This window comes from Lonchura striata, chromosome 14 (genome assembly GCF_050655825.1).
Source record: "Lonchura striata isolate lonStrDom1 chromosome 14, ASM5065582v1, whole genome shotgun sequence".
NCBI classification, from domain to species: Eukaryota; Metazoa; Chordata; class Aves; order Passeriformes; family Estrildidae; genus Lonchura; species Lonchura striata.
The window spans coordinates 11,441,431-11,463,117 of record NC_140716.1 but is presented as its reverse complement, the minus strand read 5'-3'; the positions used below and the strand labels follow the sequence as shown (position 1 = coordinate 11,463,117).

Genomic DNA, 21,687 nt, shown 5'->3' with positions numbered 1-21,687 from the left:
GTTTGGAAACCTTTTGCAAGAGCCACCACTGGCACACCGACCGGTGCAGTCAGCAGTGACCCAGAGCCCGGCGTGTCTGTGCGCTGCAGGGCCCTCGCCTGCCCTGCTGCTCCCCTGGCAGCCCGGCCCTGCTGGGCTCCTGTGGCTTCACAGCACCACTGCAGCACCACTGCAGCAGGAGCTGTCCCTCCCTCCCACCCTGGCACATCCCTGTGTGTCTGCACTACTGCTGCACGGCTTTCCATGAACCTCTGTATCAAGTGCTTTGCACAGAGGACGGATGGACAGCGTTCCTTGGCACAGAGAGGCAGAACAGTGGGCACAGGGGCTGGTGTGGGTCACTCCTGACTGGTACCCCAACTTCTCTGCAGAGAAATAGCACCAGGGTACAAGCTGTGCACTTACCCAGGAGTCAGCAGCCAGCCAAGGGTGCATAACACCAACTGGGTCAACTGGGAATGCGAGTTCCAAGGCATGACATGAGAAATACATTCATCTCACATAATCTGGGGTAAGAGTGCTGAAGATAGACTAGCTGGCTTCCACCCACTGTCAGCTCATGGAGAGAAACAGAGCAACACAGTTGGGTGTGACCATCAGGAGTGAGAGCATAGAAATGCTGATTTATAGCCCTGCCAAGCTTATGAAAGATCCCTTTATTGGATACAAGATGCAGGAGCTCCCCTTTTGCCAAATCTCCAGCTGAAGCACCAGTACACCTAAGAGTGGCTCGTGCTCAGGCAAACTAGGAGCATCTCATCACTGCAGACCAGTAAGGACCTGACTGTGAGCACAAGGGAGAGGCAAAAAGGGAAAGCAGTTCAGTGTGGTTCTGGGCTGAAAGAGCTCCAAGAGCCTTGTCCAGTGGCCACGGTATCTGAAATGCTGGAAGGCTCTTCCATGTCTGCATTACAGTGGCTCCAGTACAAAGCTGCACAAATCAGATGCATTGTTGAACACACTCTGGTAATATTATGAGCTATTTTAGATTATTGGTTTTCTAAATTAGAAGGACACCTTTAATGTGGCACACGATACTCAAATTCCACTGATATTTACACATTTCCCCTTGGAATAAACAAATGTGAACTGCCGAGAACACATCGACTATTGGAATGTAATATTTAGCTCTTGGTAAGAAAGCTAAAAGGAAGTTCAGCTTTCAAAGTGAACCACGTGATATAATTGCAATAAGATGCCCCTTTAAAATACCTACTTTTGAAACACTATGATGTCACCATCCATGAGTTCATCAAGAGCTTTATCAAGAGATACATCATAGTCTTGAATCCTTTCTGTTAAATTGGGTTTAACTTCCTGCAGTAAAGAACAAAAATTATTGATCACAGAATAAAAGACAAAAATAAAGGTCACAAATAAGTCACCAATAGTGAAGAAATCAAAGAAGGTAACCTATACATCCTTTCAACTGAAACAAGTGGATAGCTATGTATCTATACAAATCTAATGTATGTATTATTAAATATCTATATGCATATTACATATTTATACTTGCTGATCTCTGGGCTGACCCAGGGATAAAAGAACCTGTGTAAACAAACTGGAATGGCACTGTAACCCTGGCCTGCCCAGAGCAAGGAGTACAGTTCTGCTTTTTAGGATGGCAGTGTGTGTGCTGCCCTGGAACCACCAGAGAGAGCAGCAGGACTGCTACCAGAAATTGCAACAAAAACACAATTCCTTCTTCTTACTCTGGCAAGCACTTTGTCTCTTGGCCAGATCTGCATCATCAGCACTCAATAAATGTAGCAGTTATGAAGATTCACTGCTTGTGTATTTGTGCAGAAACAGCACAGCAGACTAAGGATTTTGTTTACTGACTTTGGCCTGGGGAAAGAAGGAAAAGATGCAACATTTTCTCAACTTCACTAAGGTGGGCACTGGAAACACAATGGCCAGTAATGTCAGCAGCATTAGCTTCTCTGACTCAGCAGCACAGGCTCAGCACAACAAAGCTGCTCACATAGGACCTCATGGAGATAGTTCTTTTGGTTTTAAAGATTTACACTTTTATCTGTTTAATATAAAATCTGTTTTGAAATTAACTCTGCTGCTACTCTTTTGCAGCACTGTAGACTTCAAAGTTACAGATTACAGTGCTGATAATTTATAAATTACAATTGTTATGAGCAACTTTTTAAATGAATTAGTCTTTTTCTCCTTTACAGCATGCAAAAGACAAAAAAGTTACAAAAAGTCTATCAATCCAAACCTCATAGAGGATAAGGTTAGTTTCTTGTGGAAATCCTGCTCTCTCACACATAACTGGAAGCAAGTCACCTGTTGGAGAAAAAAGAAGGACTGTGAAATGTGTAGCACTAATTGCTAGAGAGACCAACCACAGAAAGGAGAGAATCCCTTTCTTTACCCTGGGTATATGGTTCTACAATGCCTAAGAAACAGCCTTCCACACGTTAAGTTTCCCTTGTTGACATTCAACCAGACACACATTTATGGTTCCTTTCCACTTCACTTGAACAACAAAAATATCTGCAAGTTCATTGAAAATCCAAGATATTAAATAACACTGCTTCTTCCCCAGAAAAAAGGTTTAGTATCTTTAAAAAAAAAAAAAAAAAGAAACAGCTAAAATACCGAATTTAAAAATATGTATAAATTAACAAAATGAGACATTCAACATGAAAAACTAAAATATTTTTACTCAGTGGGTATTTGCTGAATTCCTTAAATGGACCCTATATGAAAATCAAGGCTCACACGTAATTCAGGCTGAGCAGCTGCTCAGGCTGCCATGGAGAAAGGTTCTAGAAGAGTTACATGAAAAGCTATTGGGAGGGAAGTATCAAATCCCAAAGCTTCACAACAGGTCTGAAACAGCTGTAACACCTGGTGAGTACAGCAACAATGAACTGACAACCTGTGGGGTTTTGAGGCTCAGACCTGCAGAAAATGTCACTGACATCACATAGGGAAGAAAACTCTCAGGTGCTGGGTGAAATAAGAATTTGTTTCTGTAGTTTACTTTTGGTTTCAGTGATGGAATTATTATTAAAGTATATGCAACCTACTTTAAAAACTTCAATGATCACAATGAAATTGAAATTCAGAACTCACGTATTTTACAGGATATAGGGGTGTAGATATGTCCACAATAATTCAAACTCCGAGTTTTTGGATCATACATCTTCAGAAACAACATTACATCATCTACAAAGTAAAAAACAAGATTTAATTTTTAGTAAGGCTTAGGGAGGGGGAAGGAAATCACCCATTTTTATTTACACAGTAACAAATATGTCTTTATTAATTTGGTGCCCTTAAAATATAGGGAGCAATTTATTCAGTGAGTCTAAAAACATTCAAAGTATGCCTTCCACTTCAAGAGAAATGAAGGAAAAACTAATTTCAGCACTGTCGTAGTTTGATGGATACATCAACGACATAGTTGAAAGAAGGAGTGCACAGCAGTTTTGGAGATACACCCAAAATGAAAGCATTTTGTATTTTAGAAATGTTTAGCCCATATGCTTACGATCTTTATCAAATTTGGGTAATGTTGCTCCAGTAGCAGCCATCTCTGGATCTACTGTTTCCAAAAATATTGTCCATGGATTCTCATTGTCACTGAGCTCAATCATCTACATAGAAAGATGTGAGAGAAGAAAAAAATAAAAAGTCTCTGAAGACCCTAATATAACTTGGTATCTGCATTTTAATCAGATACAAGAACTTTTTGACATTGTACAATAAATGGGAGAATTTTCTTTAAAAAGTTGTGTTAAAGGAAGTTTATGGAATTTATTATGGCAAAAAAATATATATGAAACTACCAAAAGCTTTGATGAAGCAGTAACAGTATGTTTTACTTAAAATGAACCCACTTTATCTTTCAAAAGGTTACCTACAGCTATCTTTATAATGACAAGGACATTAATTTAGATTAAAAGGACAATGAAACCAATCTCTGTTGTCTGTAGTATTTAGACACATTTTACACAACAGAATTCCTTAAATACAGAGGGTTTGCTTCTTTTGTCAAAGGGACAGTTTTGTTTTAATCTAACATAAGAAATCATTATTACATCTTTTTCCCACAGCAGAAAAATCATGCACCAACCACACTCCTGCCTCCTATGCCAAATAATCCACTAAACACCAAGTTTTCCCACGTACCAAACTTTCCCAGATACAATGAAATTAATCTTAAAGTAAAAGCCTGAAAAATCTTATGTCTCAAAGTTAGATATTCTTCAAGAAAGCTAAGAATCACAGGAGAGGTACAGAACTAATATCATCTCTCAGTGACTACTTACTGTTTTATTGCCATCTGCTTCATTATCTAACATTGCAGGTCTTTTTGTTCCATTACTTCTAGCTTGCATTGGCCACAATCTGATTTGATCCTGGGGAAATCCCTAAAATAAATAAAAATTGTGACAGGAAACTAAATCAAAACATGGGAAAAATAGGCTAAGATGTTTTCATTAAACTCAAACAGATCTTCTGTGTTAAAAGGTCTAAATTATGATTGCTGTCAAGATGTGGAGAAGGTAAGGGCGATAAAACAACCATAATGTAACACAATAAATACATGCAGGTATTCAGCTACAGAAAACTCACCATTGTTTGAGAGAGGTTTTGAACAAATTCTGTAAGTGTGGAGTTTTTTAATACTTTGAAAACAGTGTATTTCACTTTTTCTTCATCATACATATCATTGCCTTGGTGACCACAGAACTGATCCTCTGCCACTATCTGAAAAACGATATTTAAAGGTTACTTTTCAAATTAGCCCATGTAATACCTTCCCAGGATGCTTTACTGTGCAACCTCACTGGCCCTCTGGCACAATGCTAACACTATTCATATATTCAGGAAGCAAATTTGCAAGAATACAGATTACAATGAAATTAAAAAATCATGATTGATAATCTCATCAGTGCAAGTAATTAAAATACATTAATTCTTACAAATCCTGAGCAATTAAAAACCAGTTATTCTTAGATCCCAAGTCTTGGAACATGCTCTAACAATCCTGGCACTTGGAAAAAATAAAAAGGCTACATAATTCTGTGACTGGTGCAATGCAAGGAGGCCCCTCCCTGTATTTCCCACAGCTCCCCTGCACACTTTGTTACCAGAAGCACAAATAGTGCAATGCTGTCCGTGTCCCACTGCAAACTCTGCAAATGCAGGGCAGAACAAGCTGGACTTCACCAGTATCTCTGCTTGTCAATGCCAGAGAGAACAGGCAAGGAAACATGGAGGCACATGGAAAATGGGTTCTACTTCCCTGTGCCAGATGGGCTCTGGAAAGAGCCATAAACAGGGTTCCTTAAGGCAATTCATAACAATCTAGTCCATCTGGCTTTTCCAAAAAGATAATTGCAAATATAAGCACTCTCTCCTTCTGCTTCTACTTGATGAGCTCTGTTTGGCAATAGTCCAGACCTGCAGCCTATGGCTAGATACATTCTAATTTTAGAAAATAATTCCTGAAGGAGATAAAAGTGCAGTGGCAGGGCAGCCATTTGAAATAACCTGGTCCTTTTCCCTTTCACCTGAACTTACTATTTTTATTCACAAGCAAAATAAATTCTAAAGAAAACAGAAATGTTTATAACATACAGTACTGTGTGTTTTATTACGATTCATTGCATATGTAAATACACTTAAAAGCACAAAAATTATAATTTCTTTTCAAAAGCTACTTCAGAAGAAAAAATTTTAAAAAAATTTAAAAAAGCAGGAAAATCAAGGTTTGCCTGCAGGGTGGTTCAATATTTTAAATTTTCATGGTGAAGTAGTTGTGACTTGATCTGTTTCAAAAGCTGACCTGCACTTGCATATAGAGGTGAGCTTCCTGCCTCTCCTTCCTCTTCTGAGCTTCTATCCTTTTCTCTTCTTGTAGCCTTTCTACAAGTTGCTGAGGAATATCATGGTCGGTGACAGGCTGCAGAACTTCACCTATAAAGCAGATTTTATGATGTTATTTCAAGATCTACATCAAACAAGTTCTTTTTCATACACACTTGACTTCCTTCTGATTTGAAGTAAAAAAAAAAACTTTCTTCATCTTTCACTTAAAAACATGGTTTGATATCATCATGCTTTGGCAAAAGAAGCACTTCTACGACAAGCCAAAATGCACTACTCCCATGAAATATGTATCATAGACTTTTGAATGAAATATTCAGTTCAGAATTAAAAAAATATTTGCCACCACTCTCTTTTTAAAACATAGATCTACACATTTACAATCAATTTGATTTAATTCCACTACCCAAGTCAGTTCACTAAGTCCTGCTTTGCTCTATTCTCATTACAATTTCATAAATGCACTAGCATTGTGCCAGTGTCAAACCATGACACCATCCTAAAAATCAGCCAAGGTTGAAGCACTTTGCATGTGCCTTACTGAGCTCAGAGCTGACCCAGAGCAGCACATACTCTCTAAAAGTGATAGAACGGCTGTTCGATCCCATGGGATCTCTACGTTCTGAGCGTAAATAAGGCGGTCCTGCTGTTCAGGACCACAGCCAAGAGTTCAGAGGTAAGGCAGCCCTGCTGCCTGGCTCTCAGTGCCCTGTGAGCACGGGGGGACACGTACTGAGCTTGGACTCCCTGATGTAGACCAGCATGTAGGCGTTGGTGCAGTGCCGCACGGACAGGTCGTCGTCGTGCCCGCCGTAGTTGTGCTCGATCGCCTCCTCCTTGGTGCACCTCGACACAACGTCGTCATCGAATTTACACCACTAGCGAGCAAGTTTTACAGAAAGGTGATTTTACACGTAAAAACATGTTCCTGAATGATAAATTAATCCTATTTCTGGCATGTCTTTCAGCTCTTTGAAGTTACTAAAATTATCTTCAAGCGGCATGACTTTTAAAAGGAAATCTAGTTCAGTATAATTTGTGCTACCTGCTACTTGTGCTCAGCATAAGGAAGTCCATAAATATCAAACATTCACTGAACATTTTACAGTGATTACCAAAAGCACAATAATTATTCCAATAAGCTTCTGTTAAGACTTCAAATATCTAGTATTTCTGTAAGAAACAGAATATTGGCTTTATCTGTTGTAAAATGAAATAAAAAGCAGTGATGCACAAGACATCTAGTAATTCTTTATACATTTAAAGCAATATACATAGAATTTTAAATTAAACCAATAAAGCCAATTAAGAATAAATTACAAATAGCAACAAATTCACAGTAAAATCTGACTTCTACTCTTACTGTGAACAATCATTTACACACAAAACCAGTCAACTCAAGGGAAGAGGCACCTGACCTATAAATGTCCGATCCAATCAAGTCACCTAAACCTGGAACAGTGGGACATACACAAACATGCTGAACTTCTGAGTCACAGAAACACTGGAAATAACTCATATTTGCTTCAGCAAAGTCAGCCTGAAAAAAAATGCTGGATAAAATCTGATTGCAGAACTTCAACACATATACACACAAGTGAAGGGATTTCCTCAGTTAAAAAGTCTTTTGTTAAAAGCTAAGTGTGTATGCACTCTTCTTTGAGGGGAAGAAAATTCTAAACATTTGCCCATTATAAAAACTGCAAGCATGCGTTTACAACACACAAATACTTTTAGATGCTTTTCAATACTCACTTTGCCATCACCCTTTGGATTTAAGTAAACAACATAATGTCCACCATGGTTATCTCCACTGTGTACTAGAACTGCATGCAGAATGTAATTTGCAGGATCTTTAGGATCTGTTTTTTGCAAAAATTCATCTAATGGCAACTGTTCAGGAAATTCAAACCTAGTTTCGAAAAGAATGAAGACAATTTTATTTGTAGTTAAGATAAACACAAATTATTAGGCACTATTATGGAACATTATGTGTACTCCTAAAGCAAAGGATAAAACTTGAACATGTTACTGTTACAATGCCACTTCTATCCAGAACATGCTGCACACAGTGGCAGAATTTATACTGTTTAAATATGGAATAAAGATAAACTTTTCAAGCAGCTCAGGAAAGCATGCCTTCAGTAACAAGGGCAAGAGCACTTCAACTGAATTAGGGCTGGTTTGGATTAACTGTGTCAAGGCAAAAGCTTTAAAATCTGTTATTTTCTAGCAGACAAATGCAGCTTCCCTAGCACAGCTACCACTGGACTGGAACATTACTCTGAAATATCTCACCTTGGTGAGAATGAGATAATTGCAATAAACATTTAGTTTACAACCAACCATGTATCTCCTCGAGAAATTATCAGTCTCTACTTACAGTGAGTAGGCAAATGGCTCCCTCCATCCATGGAAACAGATGGAGGGCAAGCAGGTAACTCCTTACTCATCCTGCTTACTCTGGAGGCAGCCTAGCCACACACTGCACAAAGAATGCTACACAGGCCATTAAAAGATGCAGGCACCTGTTCATGGTCAAAACAATCACTATGGATTCCCAAACATTCAATCTGTCATTCTGAATTTCAACATTCAACCAGTGCACCTTTAGGGGACCTCCACTGTGTGTGACTGCTCATGCTTGCCTCTCGGAGCTTAGTCAAAACCAGGATTTTGGGAAGCTATTTTTTACTAAAATCCATTCACAGGTCTAAATTCTACAAAAAACCCCAACCCACACACCAAACCAACCCACTTACCTATCATTTATCTTGATGTTTTGGTCAGTTTGAGGATCATACATAAACCTCATGAGCTGTAGGTGTAATACTGGTGGCAGTGTTAGGAACTTCACGCCTTTCTCTGCCTCCTAGACATTTTAAAGGAAATAAGAGGGTTGAAATTGCAAGATTTTTAGCAACTCAAAATACTTGTTTGTTTTAGACAGTCTTCACATAGACTTTTATAGACTTGACAACAATGTGCACCAGCATGTTTCAAAATTTGGGTGCAATTTGAATATCCTAATGCTGCACCAACTTCCCATGAGCTACACCAGTAACACGAAAACTCAAATTAAATTTAGGCCACTCATGCAAGGATATGTGGACACCTCACTTCATTAAGAGCAAGTTACCTGCATAAATAAAATTGGGAGAATATGGAGGCAAAAGATCATTTTTGTTTAATTTAGAATTTCATGTTCACTGCATCCTGCCAGCATGGATCTGGCTACTGTGCTATACCTGCCAAAGAACTGCTAAAGACTATGTAGAACATTACTGACAAAACCTGGTATTTCAAAGCTGCAGAAATCAGCTTTAGTAAAACATTATTTATAAAGGACTTCAGCTTACTCCAGTGGGTGCAGCAAAGTGCAACTGAAGAGCTCAGAAACATGTGCACACACATAAATGTTTAATTTCCATGGGTTCACTTGGTGTTCTTGCTGGGAATACAAACATAAGCTGTCCAAAGTTACTTTTAGAGCTATGCTGCTTTTTTACTTGGCACATGTAAAAACAGACTACTTGTAGAGGAATAACTTCTCAGTCTTGAGATCAGTGGAAAAGCAAACCATTCTAGCAACTGGAAGACTTGGACCTATAAAACTCACTACAAATTAAATTGCTGTAAAACCTGAGCTCCATTTTAAGAAACCTAACACCAAATAAGAGGTGGTATATTAAAGGTTTGTCTAAGAAGAACCATCATCAAAATATTTTGATAAAAATCTAGAATGGGTTTTGAACATTGCTATTTTATCAAAGATAAAGAAATAAGATTTAAAACCAGATTAAAAAAAATAATACCTGCAAGCCATGTTCTCCTGCATCATACTTGTTATCACCATCCAACTGCTCCACTGCAACGTAGTCAATGAAGGACTCAAAAACTGAATGAAAAAAGATTGGGGAATTGTACAGAAGAAGGAAAAAAATGTACGTTTACTCTAGCCTATAATACATTAATCAAATGAAATATCTGGACAGGTGAGTTTGTGTTTGAACATTTCTGTCCTTACTTTAAGCATAGTTTTATATTGTTTAACATCAAGAAATGCACCATATTGCAGAGGCATAGCTAAGAATACCAGTAGATTTTACAATCATACAGTTACAGCTGTCTGCCACAGCTCCTCACTTCCCAACTGTTAAACATCAAACCAGATGCCTCTGTTTGCTGGACTCTTACACATCCTTTCCATGCCTCATACCCCAGGTGCTCAGTAAAGGGATGACAAGGGACCACTGTTATGCTGTTCTGAGTAGTTTATTCTTTTTTTTTTTTTCTTGTTACTATGGCCAGATCTAAATAAGACTCCATTTCATCCAAGTTCATCTTTAAATTATAACTACAGTGACAATACCACTGTGATCACCATGGCACAGTTTTATGACACCAGAAAGCTCCTAAAGTTCTTAGAGTTTTATGAAGATACCAGTGAGAGAATTAGGGAGGAAGTAACAGGGAAAGGAAATGGAGTAAGGAGAAAAAAAAAAAGAAAAAGAAATGTAATGCAGGCAAAAACATTCTCTGCATTGAAAATGTTTTCAATAAGGTGTCCTAAAGCACATTTCCAATCACTCTGCACCAACAAATCCATTTGAAAACAAGAGGCACTAAAGTTGTCCAACATACTGAAGTACTGGATGGGTGCATATCACAATGTATCACTTACTATTTTTCTTTCCCTTTATACTTAGCTGGATGTCATAATAATCTTCTATTCGTTCAGATCGGTAGTCTACATGCTTGCATTGGATATAAGACTGGGAAGAAAACCAAATCAACAAAGAAGTTCAATTTCATAAAAGTAAAATGAGAGCTAATTTAAATTATTTTTGAGAAATGTATAAAATACATACCACCATCTTCCCTCTGAACAACTTAGGAATAGTGCCTTCTACACATGTGCCTTTCATTTTATTTTCCACATTATCAAGCAGCTGAAAGAAAAATCAGTTTTTACACAAGATAAACTTGTAGTTTTTAAGTTTATTTATCACACACACACGACTACTTAACTGATTAGATGCTAGGACACTTGGACAAAAATGAAATGTGTATTTGTACTGCCATCTCCTTTCTAGTCCTTTAAATCCTCCTTGTTCCCCTAAACGGAGGGCTACTCCATTCCTTTGAGTCTGGAAACCCCCACAGATATAACAATGCATTTCATCTTCAAAACTGCATTTCTCTCCATGGCTATAGAAGTACCACTAGCACATGTGCCAGCAACTTTCAAGCTCCCCTACTCTTTACAAATTCCTCACCCACAAGAAATCCCATTCTTTAAGAGAAACCAAGGCAAAACTCTGCCTTTGAGACCTAATTTAATCAGGACCACTATTACTCTAATAGTTCCTAAACTATTATATACACACAATATCAAGAGAAATTTATACATCACAGACCAGCAAGAAATAGTGTCAACATACCACTCGACATAATTCCTGGACATCATGTTGCATGAAGCTGTCTAAAGTTTCCCACCTTTGTAAGGCAAATAAATAAAAAATTACTAATTAGGAAAAAAACAGCTCAGAAGACATTTTTTGGTTTCTTTGCAGATCAAGAATGTAATACACAACAAGCTGTACAGACTGAGGTTTGAGACTAGCTGATGCACAGGTTCTCTAGCTGTGTAGGAAGAAGGGGCAGTGAATTTGTGAGAGATTTTGGGAGCTGTTCTGTGCCCACCTCATTTCTCCTGTGTGGGATTGGGGCAAGGACAGTAAAGGCACCCAGAACCAGCTAAGGAGGCCACAGGCAGGCTGTTGCTCTTCCAGCCTACAACCCAGTCTCAGTTCATGGCAAAAAAAACTCTTAAATAAAGGCTTAGGAGCAATTCAATGCCATCAGTTTCCACAGCAGGTTTCCAGCTGCCTCTCTTCTGAGGGCCCTTCAGGTGCAGTCAAGTGGTGTTCAGGGATTATTTCAGCACAGGAAAGGAAGCAAATGGATTTATAGGAAAGACTGGCTCCTTTGTGCTCATCTAAACAGTTAATCCTGGGCATGCAGCTACTCCGAGGAGGTATTCAGCTTTCTGAACTGTACAAACACACGGTGTGAAAGCAGGATCTAAATGCCTCCCAGCCAGCATGGCACACTGCAACAAGGGTGTTCAGCACTCCTGCCTTCAATAAAACAAGAAGCATTAAGTGTTTCTAGTTCCAGCATTAAATACACTGGTGAGAACTGTAACTTCAACTCAAGAAAGCTTTTTAAGTTCTAAGTATCTGACAACTTTTTCTGCAGCAGCCACCACTCCCAATTTTATAAACTCTGCTGACTGTAGGCTCCAGCTTCAGTTTGATGTTCCACCCTGGCCCTGGAACCAGCAGCAGGGTGATCAGGAGCAGTGCTGACTTTATCCTCCCTCCCACTCTCTTCTCAGTGACTCACCCCCACTGTCACACAGCACCAAACTAATCTCCAAAGTGTGCCAACACCTGTGTGGGGTCCACATTTAAACAAGCTGAATCGAGTGACCTGTCAGATAATTAAGAATAGATAATAATGCTCTGACTCTCTAGGCTTTAAACACTAACCAGCTCATAGAACAAACCCAAGAAAAAGGTCACACACTAAAATTAGGATAAAGAAGGCCTCCTTCAGACATAGCATCAAGAAGTCAAACCTAGAAATTCACAACACTCAGTAAAAAGGAATACCCTAGTAATACCCAAACACCTGAGGCTCACAAGGCCAAAAACCCCTCTCTGATTCAATGATGAAGGAAGGGGAAAACCTAGACCTTCAAACACATTCTAAAATTCTTTTCCAAGAACAGAAGCAGGCATGAACACATTTTTAAAACCCTGCTGTTGGATACAAAATTAAGCATCTGCAATGCTTTCCCTTGGGAATTCCCTTGGGAAAAGCCTCATCAAGCTACTGAAAATGACACAATTAGGATCTTGAGATTAAATATTTACTCTATCACCAAGTCCTGTCCTGTAACAGGACAGCAGGAGCACTGATACACCAAATATACAGTGTGCTACTAGGAAGAGAGTATGGCCAGATAAACAGACAACACTGAGGCTGCTGATTTCCTTTTAAGATTCCCCTAAAGGGGGAGAGTCAAGGTTGCAAAGGTTTTAGGACAGAGCATGATTACAGGCTGTAGCAGCAGATGCAGGATGAACACAAGGAAATTGCATGAAAAAGATGATACAAAATGTGTTTTGAAAAAGATGTGTTCCTAATGTGCTTTGAAATAAAACACGGCTTTTCAGTATTACTACAAGACTAGCCTATAAATACAATGAGACAAAGTAATACGAAATAAAGTATTTTAGAATGGATTTTATTGAAATCCTACTCCTCACAAGATAGGCAAAGAAAAGACTTGTAAAGGTTATACTAAGGCTAATCTTTCTGTCCTAACTTGTGTCTTCAGTATGTTGTAGGAAAGTGTTACAGTAGCCATCAATGGTCAACAACACGGACATGAGAATTACTGCTGTTGCACAAAATCTAAAACAGATTCCATTTTTTTAAAGACATTAACAATACATGAACTGCAATGTTTCAAGACTATTTTGTTCTGAATTTTACTTAAGTCAAATGCATCACACAATGTTCAGGTAAATGAAAACCCCGCTTTTAATAGCTCTGTTTCTGTACCATTCCTCTTCCCAAAAAATCTGACTTTTGGATCAGCTGTCTTTAGTACTGGCTACAAATAAAACCCTATGCAAGTAGACTACAGAAAATTAACACCATGATACATTAACACTTCTCTGCACCTCTCTAAAAGTCACCTTATTAAAATAGAATATTTTAAAAGAAAAGCTTTATGAAGCCTTAGTCCAATAAACAGTCCAAGTTTCTGAAACTTACCCAAATGATTTTGTTAACTTTTTAGTTCCAACTGGCTTGTCACTATGTTGCAGCTCATAAAACACTCTTTGCAATGCTAAAGGAACACTTTTGGATGAATCATCTCCTTCTGTGGGCATCATGTACACAGCCTGAAAAAGCATTTAGTTCAATTAGTATCAGAAAAGTTTATTGCTCATCCTGTTTAGTCCATTCTTTCCTCTTCAGTGACTTCCTTCATAGACCTCAATTTAATCAACACTTCAAAAAAGTCTGAAAAAAATCTTGCACTGTAGTGTAAAAACATTAATTGTCTGGAGCAACTCTCCTTAAAGCACAGTGGTTAGAAAAATGTGAACAACAGATTCCATTCATGGTTATTTTATCTAAATAGTTCCCTTATTCCAGCCTAGAAGAGTAAATGCACTAAAGCATTTAACACCTTCAAATACCTTCTCATGTCTGGTATGCCTGGGCAATCATCACAGTAGGACCAGATACAGCAGTCAATACTACAGACTTGAAAATAAATGGTTTTGTGAAAAAGCAACCACATGAAACTATAAAGGGCAACAAGTGAACAAAACCAGAAATAGCCCACATGGAGAAAGAAGGCAGAGGAAGCTCTGAGAGTCCCTGATTCATTCATTCCTACTTAGCATCATCGCTGTCCAGCAAATAAACATCTTAACAATTCAATTCACTGATCATACTGATCTGGGAAGGATTGGGAACAAAGAAATTACACAAATAGACCAAACAGGGATTAGGAGAGTTCAGTAGTCACTGAGATGAGATTTACATTTTAAAAAGTGTACATCAATACATCTAGGGGAAAGGAAGAGCAAACAAAAGGGAGATGTTCATTTGAGAAGCATAAATATAAAAAGGAACAGACAGCCCTGGAAGGAGATTAGGCAACAAATGAAACTAAAAAAAAAAACTCCAATATGAAGTAGCATATGAGAAAATACCCTGCTAAAAACAGAGAAATTGCCATCTGAATTTTTGCCTATGAAACAACAGGGAATGATCCACTTCAGTGAGTGAAGTGCTGAACTGGGTGAGCTCAGTGCCTCTCCCTCAGTCTGTGCATTAGCCAGAATTCCTGAGGTGTGCAGCACATCTGGCTTACCCCGGGCTCCAGCCCCCCCACACAGCAAGGGGAGCACTGCCTGCAGGCAGCTGGGGACGCTGGGCAAAGCCTGGCACTGCTGCAGGACAGCTCAGCACACAGGGCTGGCAGCCACACGGGGCACGCACCACGGTAAGGCAACACTGACACAAAAACTATACCATCATGTGGCAAAAGACAAAATAAGAGAGAAAAACAACAAAAGAAGTGCCTAAAATGTTGACAGGTCAGTTTTCTATTCCAGTTCTGAGGATCAACTATATTTTCCAAAAGTACAGCAACAGAAATACTTCAAAGAATAAGGAATATCATCAGAATAGCTACAGTAAGATGAGATAAGAGAAACAATTTCATTAAGAAAGCAAATCCCTTGTGACAGAAAAGCAATGCTTAATTATGCAATTGTAAACTAATATGGTAATTCACATGACTGTACCTTTAAGATTTTTAATTTTCAGAAGTTACCAGTTAATAGAGATGACCTAAAACAGAATCATGAACACAAGTAACTTCCAAATTTTATTTACCCTCAGTTGCAAGGTACTCCGTTAGTAGTACTTACACATATTAAAAGGAAGCATTAATAAAAATTCACTGAAATTTATCAACTTCCTTCTGAAGGGGTAATTTTAAGAACGATAGCCCAACAACAACCTAATGGCAACAAAAAAAAAGTTTTCTTTTTGCTTCATTTTGAGATTTGCTTAAACTGCTTTTATAAATTTTATAAATGGAAGAAAACTGCATCTTAAATTTTATCACTGCCAACAGATTTTAACTGTTGAAACTCAATAAACTTTCAACTTTTTTAATGTGTCTTCAAGAGTTTCGAGTGATGCAGTCTGGAAGAGAACTCTGTAGGTTCTGATCTGTTTCTGCCTACAGGTCCAGTTGCTCAGGAACAGATCCAGTTAAGTTCTGAGCATCTCCAGGAATGGTGATCCCACCACCTCTCCATACATCCTAATGTAAAGCTGTACCACCCTGATTATGAAAATTTACTTCCTAAAAGCAGAACACTCAATTTCAGAACAATTCAAATAAGCTAATAAAGTAAATAATTTCCATCTGCTTAATTTTTATCATCCAAATGCAGAATCCCAGTTAACCAGATCGATCCAGGCAAACCTTAAATATTACTATATATTAGTTAAACCTTTGATTTCACAAGCAAAAGTTATTTCTTTCTTTAAAATATCCACACCAGAACAAGTCAGCAAATTGAAGAGGCAGTTTTAAACCTCTTCCTGTACCTGGTTTATGAGCCTTTTTAAGAGTGGGTGTCACTAGCTTCATGTACAAACAGAAGTAGTTCAATGATCAGGTCTCAAATCTTCCAAAACTCTATCATCAGCCCCTATTAACTTTTTTGAGCATTTTATAAAGGCTTTTTTAAAAAAACAAATATATAGATACTTGCTATATTTAAATAAATAGAAACAAGGCATGAAAATCAAGTCAATAAAAAATGCAAATATAGTCATTTCTTTACAATGCTGATATATTAAAAAAATACTAAAATGCTAAACCTACAACAGGCTAAAAATCAATCTTGTGATTGACTCTTCCTTCAAAAATGCATAAAATAGAATTCAGAATACTTTGATAATTAATCAAAATAAAATCATTTGCCTTTAGTTCCCATTTTTACAAGTGTTTTTCTCATATACCATCCAGACAATTAATTCCCTTCCTATATCTCTCTCAAGTAATAATTAAATAATAATTTACAATTTACTTATAATTACTACATTCCAGCTGTCATTGAATAAAAACACCAGTTTTATTTCTTTGGAAATTCTACCTATGTTATGACAAAGCAGACATTTAACACAGCCTTTCTTGGCTCTTCATTCTGTTTCTCTATTTAGGTAATATTGGAGCTTTCTCTAAGTTTAAGTGTTTCTCCACACTACCGCTTTTTAAATATTATCCTCTTCAAACATTTATTTTTTTTTGCCTTACCCTCCCAGATTCTGAAATCTTGACCTCATGAAAAAGGAGTGAGGCATTCTGATCCATGTAAAAAAGCAAGGTCTATTATTTAACACCTGAGATGTTCCCTCAGGAAATGAATACTAAAGAGGGATAGGGACATGTATAGGCATATTGAGAGATATGAGAAAAATTTTAGATATTTATATAATAATAGAATGCTACAGGTAACTTTGAACACATTGCTTAAAAGCATGAATTACTTAAAGAAAATAAATGCTGTGCATGGAATTCCAAGGTCAGGTAAAATACACTGGATAACTTGAGAAGAGCCAGATCAGGGAGAAATGGACCAGCATTTACTATTTTAATGTATTTATATAAACATTCTGTAATGTTCTCATGAGTTGTAGGGACTTTTACAAGGGAAGCAGCAAACAGCTCCAAAATGGACTGAATGCAGCACAAGCACTGGAGGCACTAAAGGGACAGCTCAGGTAACAGAGCCCAGGCTCAGAGCTGGACCCCTCTGGGAAGTCACCGCTGTCCCTTGCCCACTGGACTGTGGTTAACCACACATTTATCAGTCCCAAACAACAAATATCAATATGCTCTGATATGAAAGTTCCTTTCTTTATTCCCTACCACTGAAGCCACCTCTTGTTGCTTAAAAGGGAGGTCTCATTTCCAACACCCAGAGCCTCCCATGTGCTATGTGGAAGCAGAGCAGAAAAGAAAGGACCTCTCCATCAATCCTCACCCACGCTTCCCCAGGGCCTGACTTGCCATAGGTACGTGCCTGCCTTTGCTATTGTTCATTGCTTCCCCAGCTCTGCTCCTGACAGCAGCTTCTCTGTGAACAAAGCTCCAAGTAACAGCAACAGAAATAATTTTTTCTTCCAAGGAAGGGGGATTCACTGAAATTATGGAAATTGTGAAAAGCAACCCAAGGATACTGCACGTTTTGTTTTATTTTACTTTGGTTTAAGAGGAACAAGTTTGGTCAAAGTGAAAACAAAAATGTAAAGAATACTTTTTTCAGACAAAGAAACAACTGATTATTCCTGATCTGTACCAATGGCAGATAAGTGCTAAAGCTGTCTAAAACTGCCACTGTCATCTGCTCTGTTTGGAGGGACTCTGAAAGCCTGAGGAATGAGCAAGGAATTGAGCATTCCAGCTGATGTCCTGGAACAATTAAGAATAAAGGAAGCTGCAGCTACCAACTCTAGTAAATGAAGTTTTCTCACATGGTGACTAGCCAGCTTTAAAGAGATGCTAAAAGTTGCTTTTATTTTGGGGCTGGAGAAGAAGTGCAGGGGAATGCCTGGTAAAATTAGTTCAGTTGAAACCAATCTGTATTACAAAAAGTTTTTCTTCTTCACTACTTCATGTTACATACTGGTTTAGTGACTACAAGACAGTCTTGAACAAACTACTCAACTGCATTAGATGAAACTATTACAAAACCACTTTTTTTCTCTCAAGAGCAAAGTGAGTTGTCCAAAAGAATAAAATGCACAAACATTGAGTGCTGAGCAAAAAAAACAGGCATTATAATGAGTGATAAACTGAATGAGTAAATTATACCTCCGGCAAAAAAAAGAAATAGGTGCATCATGTAAAACAAGTCAAGTATTTATCTGCTGTCCATAGCATTGGGAACACCTCAGTTACATTCTATTGGAGTTTAAGGCATATTATTTTTTCCCTTTTTTTTTTTTTTTTGCAGTGCTTCAGAGTAAACAGCATTGCAAAGAGAAAAAAAGAAATAAATGCCAACTGGGACACAACAGGGATATAAAAAATAAGATGGTGGGAAATTAGAAACAGCGGAAAGCAGGTACATCAAAAAGGGAAAAGAAAGCTTAACTGAACTGCAACTAGCCTACATAAGAGAAAGTCCAAGTTAGAACAGTTCATTCTCACTAAGAGACAGACAGTAAGTGAAGAAATGCACAGAAGGATGAATTAGCATCAATAGGAAACTCCAATACACTGAATACTGCCAAGTTGTTTTTTTCTCCAAGTACATCCCCTCTTCTAAATAGCCAATAAACAGAAGTGATGACTAGATATTTTTAATTCCAGTAAGGGTACTCCACCGTTTTAAAATTACACATTATCTAGTGTATTTTATCCTGGCTTTAGATTAGATATTTATTTAAAAGGTATTTAAAGAAGTTCTTTCCAGAAAATAATTAACATCTACAGTAAACAAAAATACTACTAAAGTAAATATAAAATTATTATTGAAAATTGCTGAAAGTACAATGCTTTCTATCACTACAGAAAGACAATCATAGTAACAAAAAAATTCTGCTGCATAATAGCAATTTCAAGATGGAGCAAATATGTATCTTTGTGCATTGTTTATGGGCTGAGAAGCCATAATTCCCCATTTTACCTATTTCAGAAAAGGGAAATGGCTTCCATCTTTTATCTGCAAGATTAAACTGCTTTCCCTATCCCCAGCAATTCCTAGCAATATTAACATATAATACAAAGAAACACCCCCTAAGCTCAGGTCTTCTTCAGGTGCTCTGCCTGCTTCCACAGAAGACAAAAGCTTGTGTTGCACAAACTACAAAAGGGAGCTTCCTGTACTCTGCCTGCAGCAAGACATGCATCACCATGTAAGCCACGAATCCTCTGAAAGGATAAAGGAGGCAAAAGCATCACACAGGTCTGGTCTGAAGCATTATAAATGCTAATTAAAACAACCAGTGTTATAATTTCATGTCCTTTCATGTATTACTTACCTTTCGTAGCTGATTTGTGAAAAATAAAGTCTGTAACAAACTGTTCATGTAACAAGTTGCTCCCTGGTTCTTTAAGCCAACATATCCTGTGTGCTTCTTTGAATCCCACCTAGAAAATAGTTTGTGGTTAAAAACAAGGAAATTCTGTATTCCAGTAATAAAGAGTGTTTGTTCTGAGGTAGTGCTGCAGGTAGGTATCAGCTACTCTCCACTGCTACTGAACATTCAAATAAACTCCACTTCACTGCTGCTGCCAGTAACAACAGTCTTTGCAATTAGATGCTTAGTGATTTTATTACTTCTTTCTTTAAAATATATTCTATATGGCAGAAAAATGATGTCCTGGAGAGTGACCTAGAGCTCAGAACTGTACTTTTAAGGGCAAGTCTGCACCTCTGTACAATCCCATTGTTTACAAGTGCCATGAAGGAGAACAAATGAGATGAATCAGTTTGACAACTGTAAACCAAGGTGAGTTAGACAGCAAAGCCACTTGGCTGCACCTGAAACCCCATCAGCTCCCACACCACAAATGCTCAGGCCAGAACTGCAGAGGTGTTAAATCACAAACCAACTCACATAGAAGCTGAGGCTCCACAGCATTTTGGTGACTGACACAAACAGAAATTTAAGCTATACAAAATCTCTATGTGACTATGAAATTATTGCCATGTGAGAATTCATCAACTAGTAGTGACAAAGTGAGAATGTCTAATGGAAGCTACAAATGACAATAGCACAGAATACTTGAATGACCACAAGCAACATAATAATACTAGAATTAAGAATTTTTAACATTGCTTTGTTTTTAATCAAATAACTTACGCTACTCCATGTGGAGCATCTGCCTGAACATAGACTTCAAAAGTAACTTTGTCCTCTTCTATAAAGCCTTTTTCAGGATCAGTAACTTCCTGTAAAACATGAAAGACACAGGGACATGAAAAGTGGAACATGAAACATGACTGCAGTGAAGCATCCAGTTAGACATCACTTTCTAATTTCCAAGCCTGAGCTATCAGTAGTAACAAACTGAAGAAGAAAAACTGAAGAACACCAAAGCAGTTGTTTTTCAGCTTACTAGATCTTAATTATTTTTAGTGAATCAATGCAGGAAACTTGTTCCTGCCTTATAAGATTTTACAGTAATTTTTCTGTTTTCAATGATGTAAGAGTCAGTAATCAAATGTTCTGCTTCTTCTGGACAATATTGCAAAACCTTTGCAAATGCCTTAAAAGCTCTCACAATTCAAGAGAAACCTTAGTAGTATTATTAGGGCATTAGATATACATGTACATATACACAAAGAACATGTTGAAATGCAAGCAAATTTATGTTGCTTCAGAATGTCAGAATGTCACTTAGTGATAAAACACAAGCACTCAAGCAGAAAATAATAATGAGGGAATATTTAAATTACAACATAAGTAAAAGCACTCTGCAGAAATCAAATTAATAGAGTAAGAAATTGAAAATAAATCTACAGCAAAGATAAAAAAAAAAAATAACAGCTTTGGGAAAAAAACCCTTTGCATCTCAGTATGCAGCAGTACAGGTATAAAACTGCTCCTACCTAGCAATAGATTAATACATGTCCAATTACTTACACTCCAGGCCATGAAGTTAGAAAAGCCCCAGTCATTCTCCTTATGAAAGAACAAGTGACTAATACGACGACTGAATGATTTTTCATCATCCTTGTAGTTTATTATCTTGAGAACTGCTTGTGCATGACAGGACCATGACCTACAAATACAGAGGAAACATTTTAAACTCTTTCAAAACTATGCTTTTTATAGCCATTACATAATTTTTGTTAGGCTTTTTTGGTACATTACTTTCACACATCCAACTTTTTTTCCTTATTAGATGTTAATTGTTATTGAGGGCATGAACCTCTGGGGCTTTCTGAAGCCACATGATGAACCTGGAATGGAGATTTTCTTCTGGCAACAGTGTTGACAAGAAAGTGTGTCAGTGAATTGCAGGTTGGTTTAAGAAGCTGACGGCTCCCCCAGGTGAGTTAGCTCTGATCTGCCTCACTGCATGCAGGGCCAGCTTCAAGTGCTCTTGGTGCCTACAGAGTGGGAGGTCTCAGCCTTTGGTAAACAAAGGATGAGAAGCTTCTACTCTCCCTCCCACAAGATAAACTCCCCAACACT

At 37.8% G+C, this 21,687-nt stretch overlaps 1 protein-coding gene across 2 annotated transcripts in view; it reads right to left on the bottom strand.

The window, feature by feature from the left end:
- USP7 (ubiquitin specific peptidase 7) overlaps nucleotides 1–21,687 on the bottom strand; it is a 69,991-nt gene that overhangs the window by 11,582 nt on the left and 36,722 nt on the right. For both annotated transcript variants that reach the window (XM_021539933.4, XM_021539934.4), the window contains 18 exons: nucleotides 21,133–21,271; nucleotides 20,350–20,438; nucleotides 19,525–19,633; nucleotides 13,714–13,844; nucleotides 11,304–11,358; nucleotides 10,731–10,811; nucleotides 10,544–10,634; nucleotides 9,675–9,757; nucleotides 8,622–8,731; nucleotides 7,615–7,771; nucleotides 6,593–6,737; nucleotides 5,819–5,949; nucleotides 4,603–4,737; nucleotides 4,296–4,397; nucleotides 3,515–3,620; nucleotides 3,097–3,189; nucleotides 2,234–2,301; nucleotides 1,217–1,317 (listed from right to left, as the gene is read on the bottom strand). In XM_021539933.4, coding sequence (XP_021395608.1) covers nucleotides 1,217–1,317; nucleotides 2,234–2,301; nucleotides 3,097–3,189; nucleotides 3,515–3,620; nucleotides 4,296–4,397; nucleotides 4,603–4,737; nucleotides 5,819–5,949; nucleotides 6,593–6,737; nucleotides 7,615–7,771; nucleotides 8,622–8,731; nucleotides 9,675–9,757; nucleotides 10,544–10,634; nucleotides 10,731–10,811; nucleotides 11,304–11,358; nucleotides 13,714–13,844; nucleotides 19,525–19,633; nucleotides 20,350–20,438; nucleotides 21,133–21,271 — 1,926 coding nt within the window. The remainder of the gene's footprint in view (nucleotides 1–1,216; nucleotides 1,318–2,233; nucleotides 2,302–3,096; nucleotides 3,190–3,514; nucleotides 3,621–4,295; nucleotides 4,398–4,602; nucleotides 4,738–5,818; nucleotides 5,950–6,592; nucleotides 6,738–7,614; nucleotides 7,772–8,621; nucleotides 8,732–9,674; nucleotides 9,758–10,543; nucleotides 10,635–10,730; nucleotides 10,812–11,303; nucleotides 11,359–13,713; nucleotides 13,845–19,524; nucleotides 19,634–20,349; nucleotides 20,439–21,132; nucleotides 21,272–21,687) is intronic.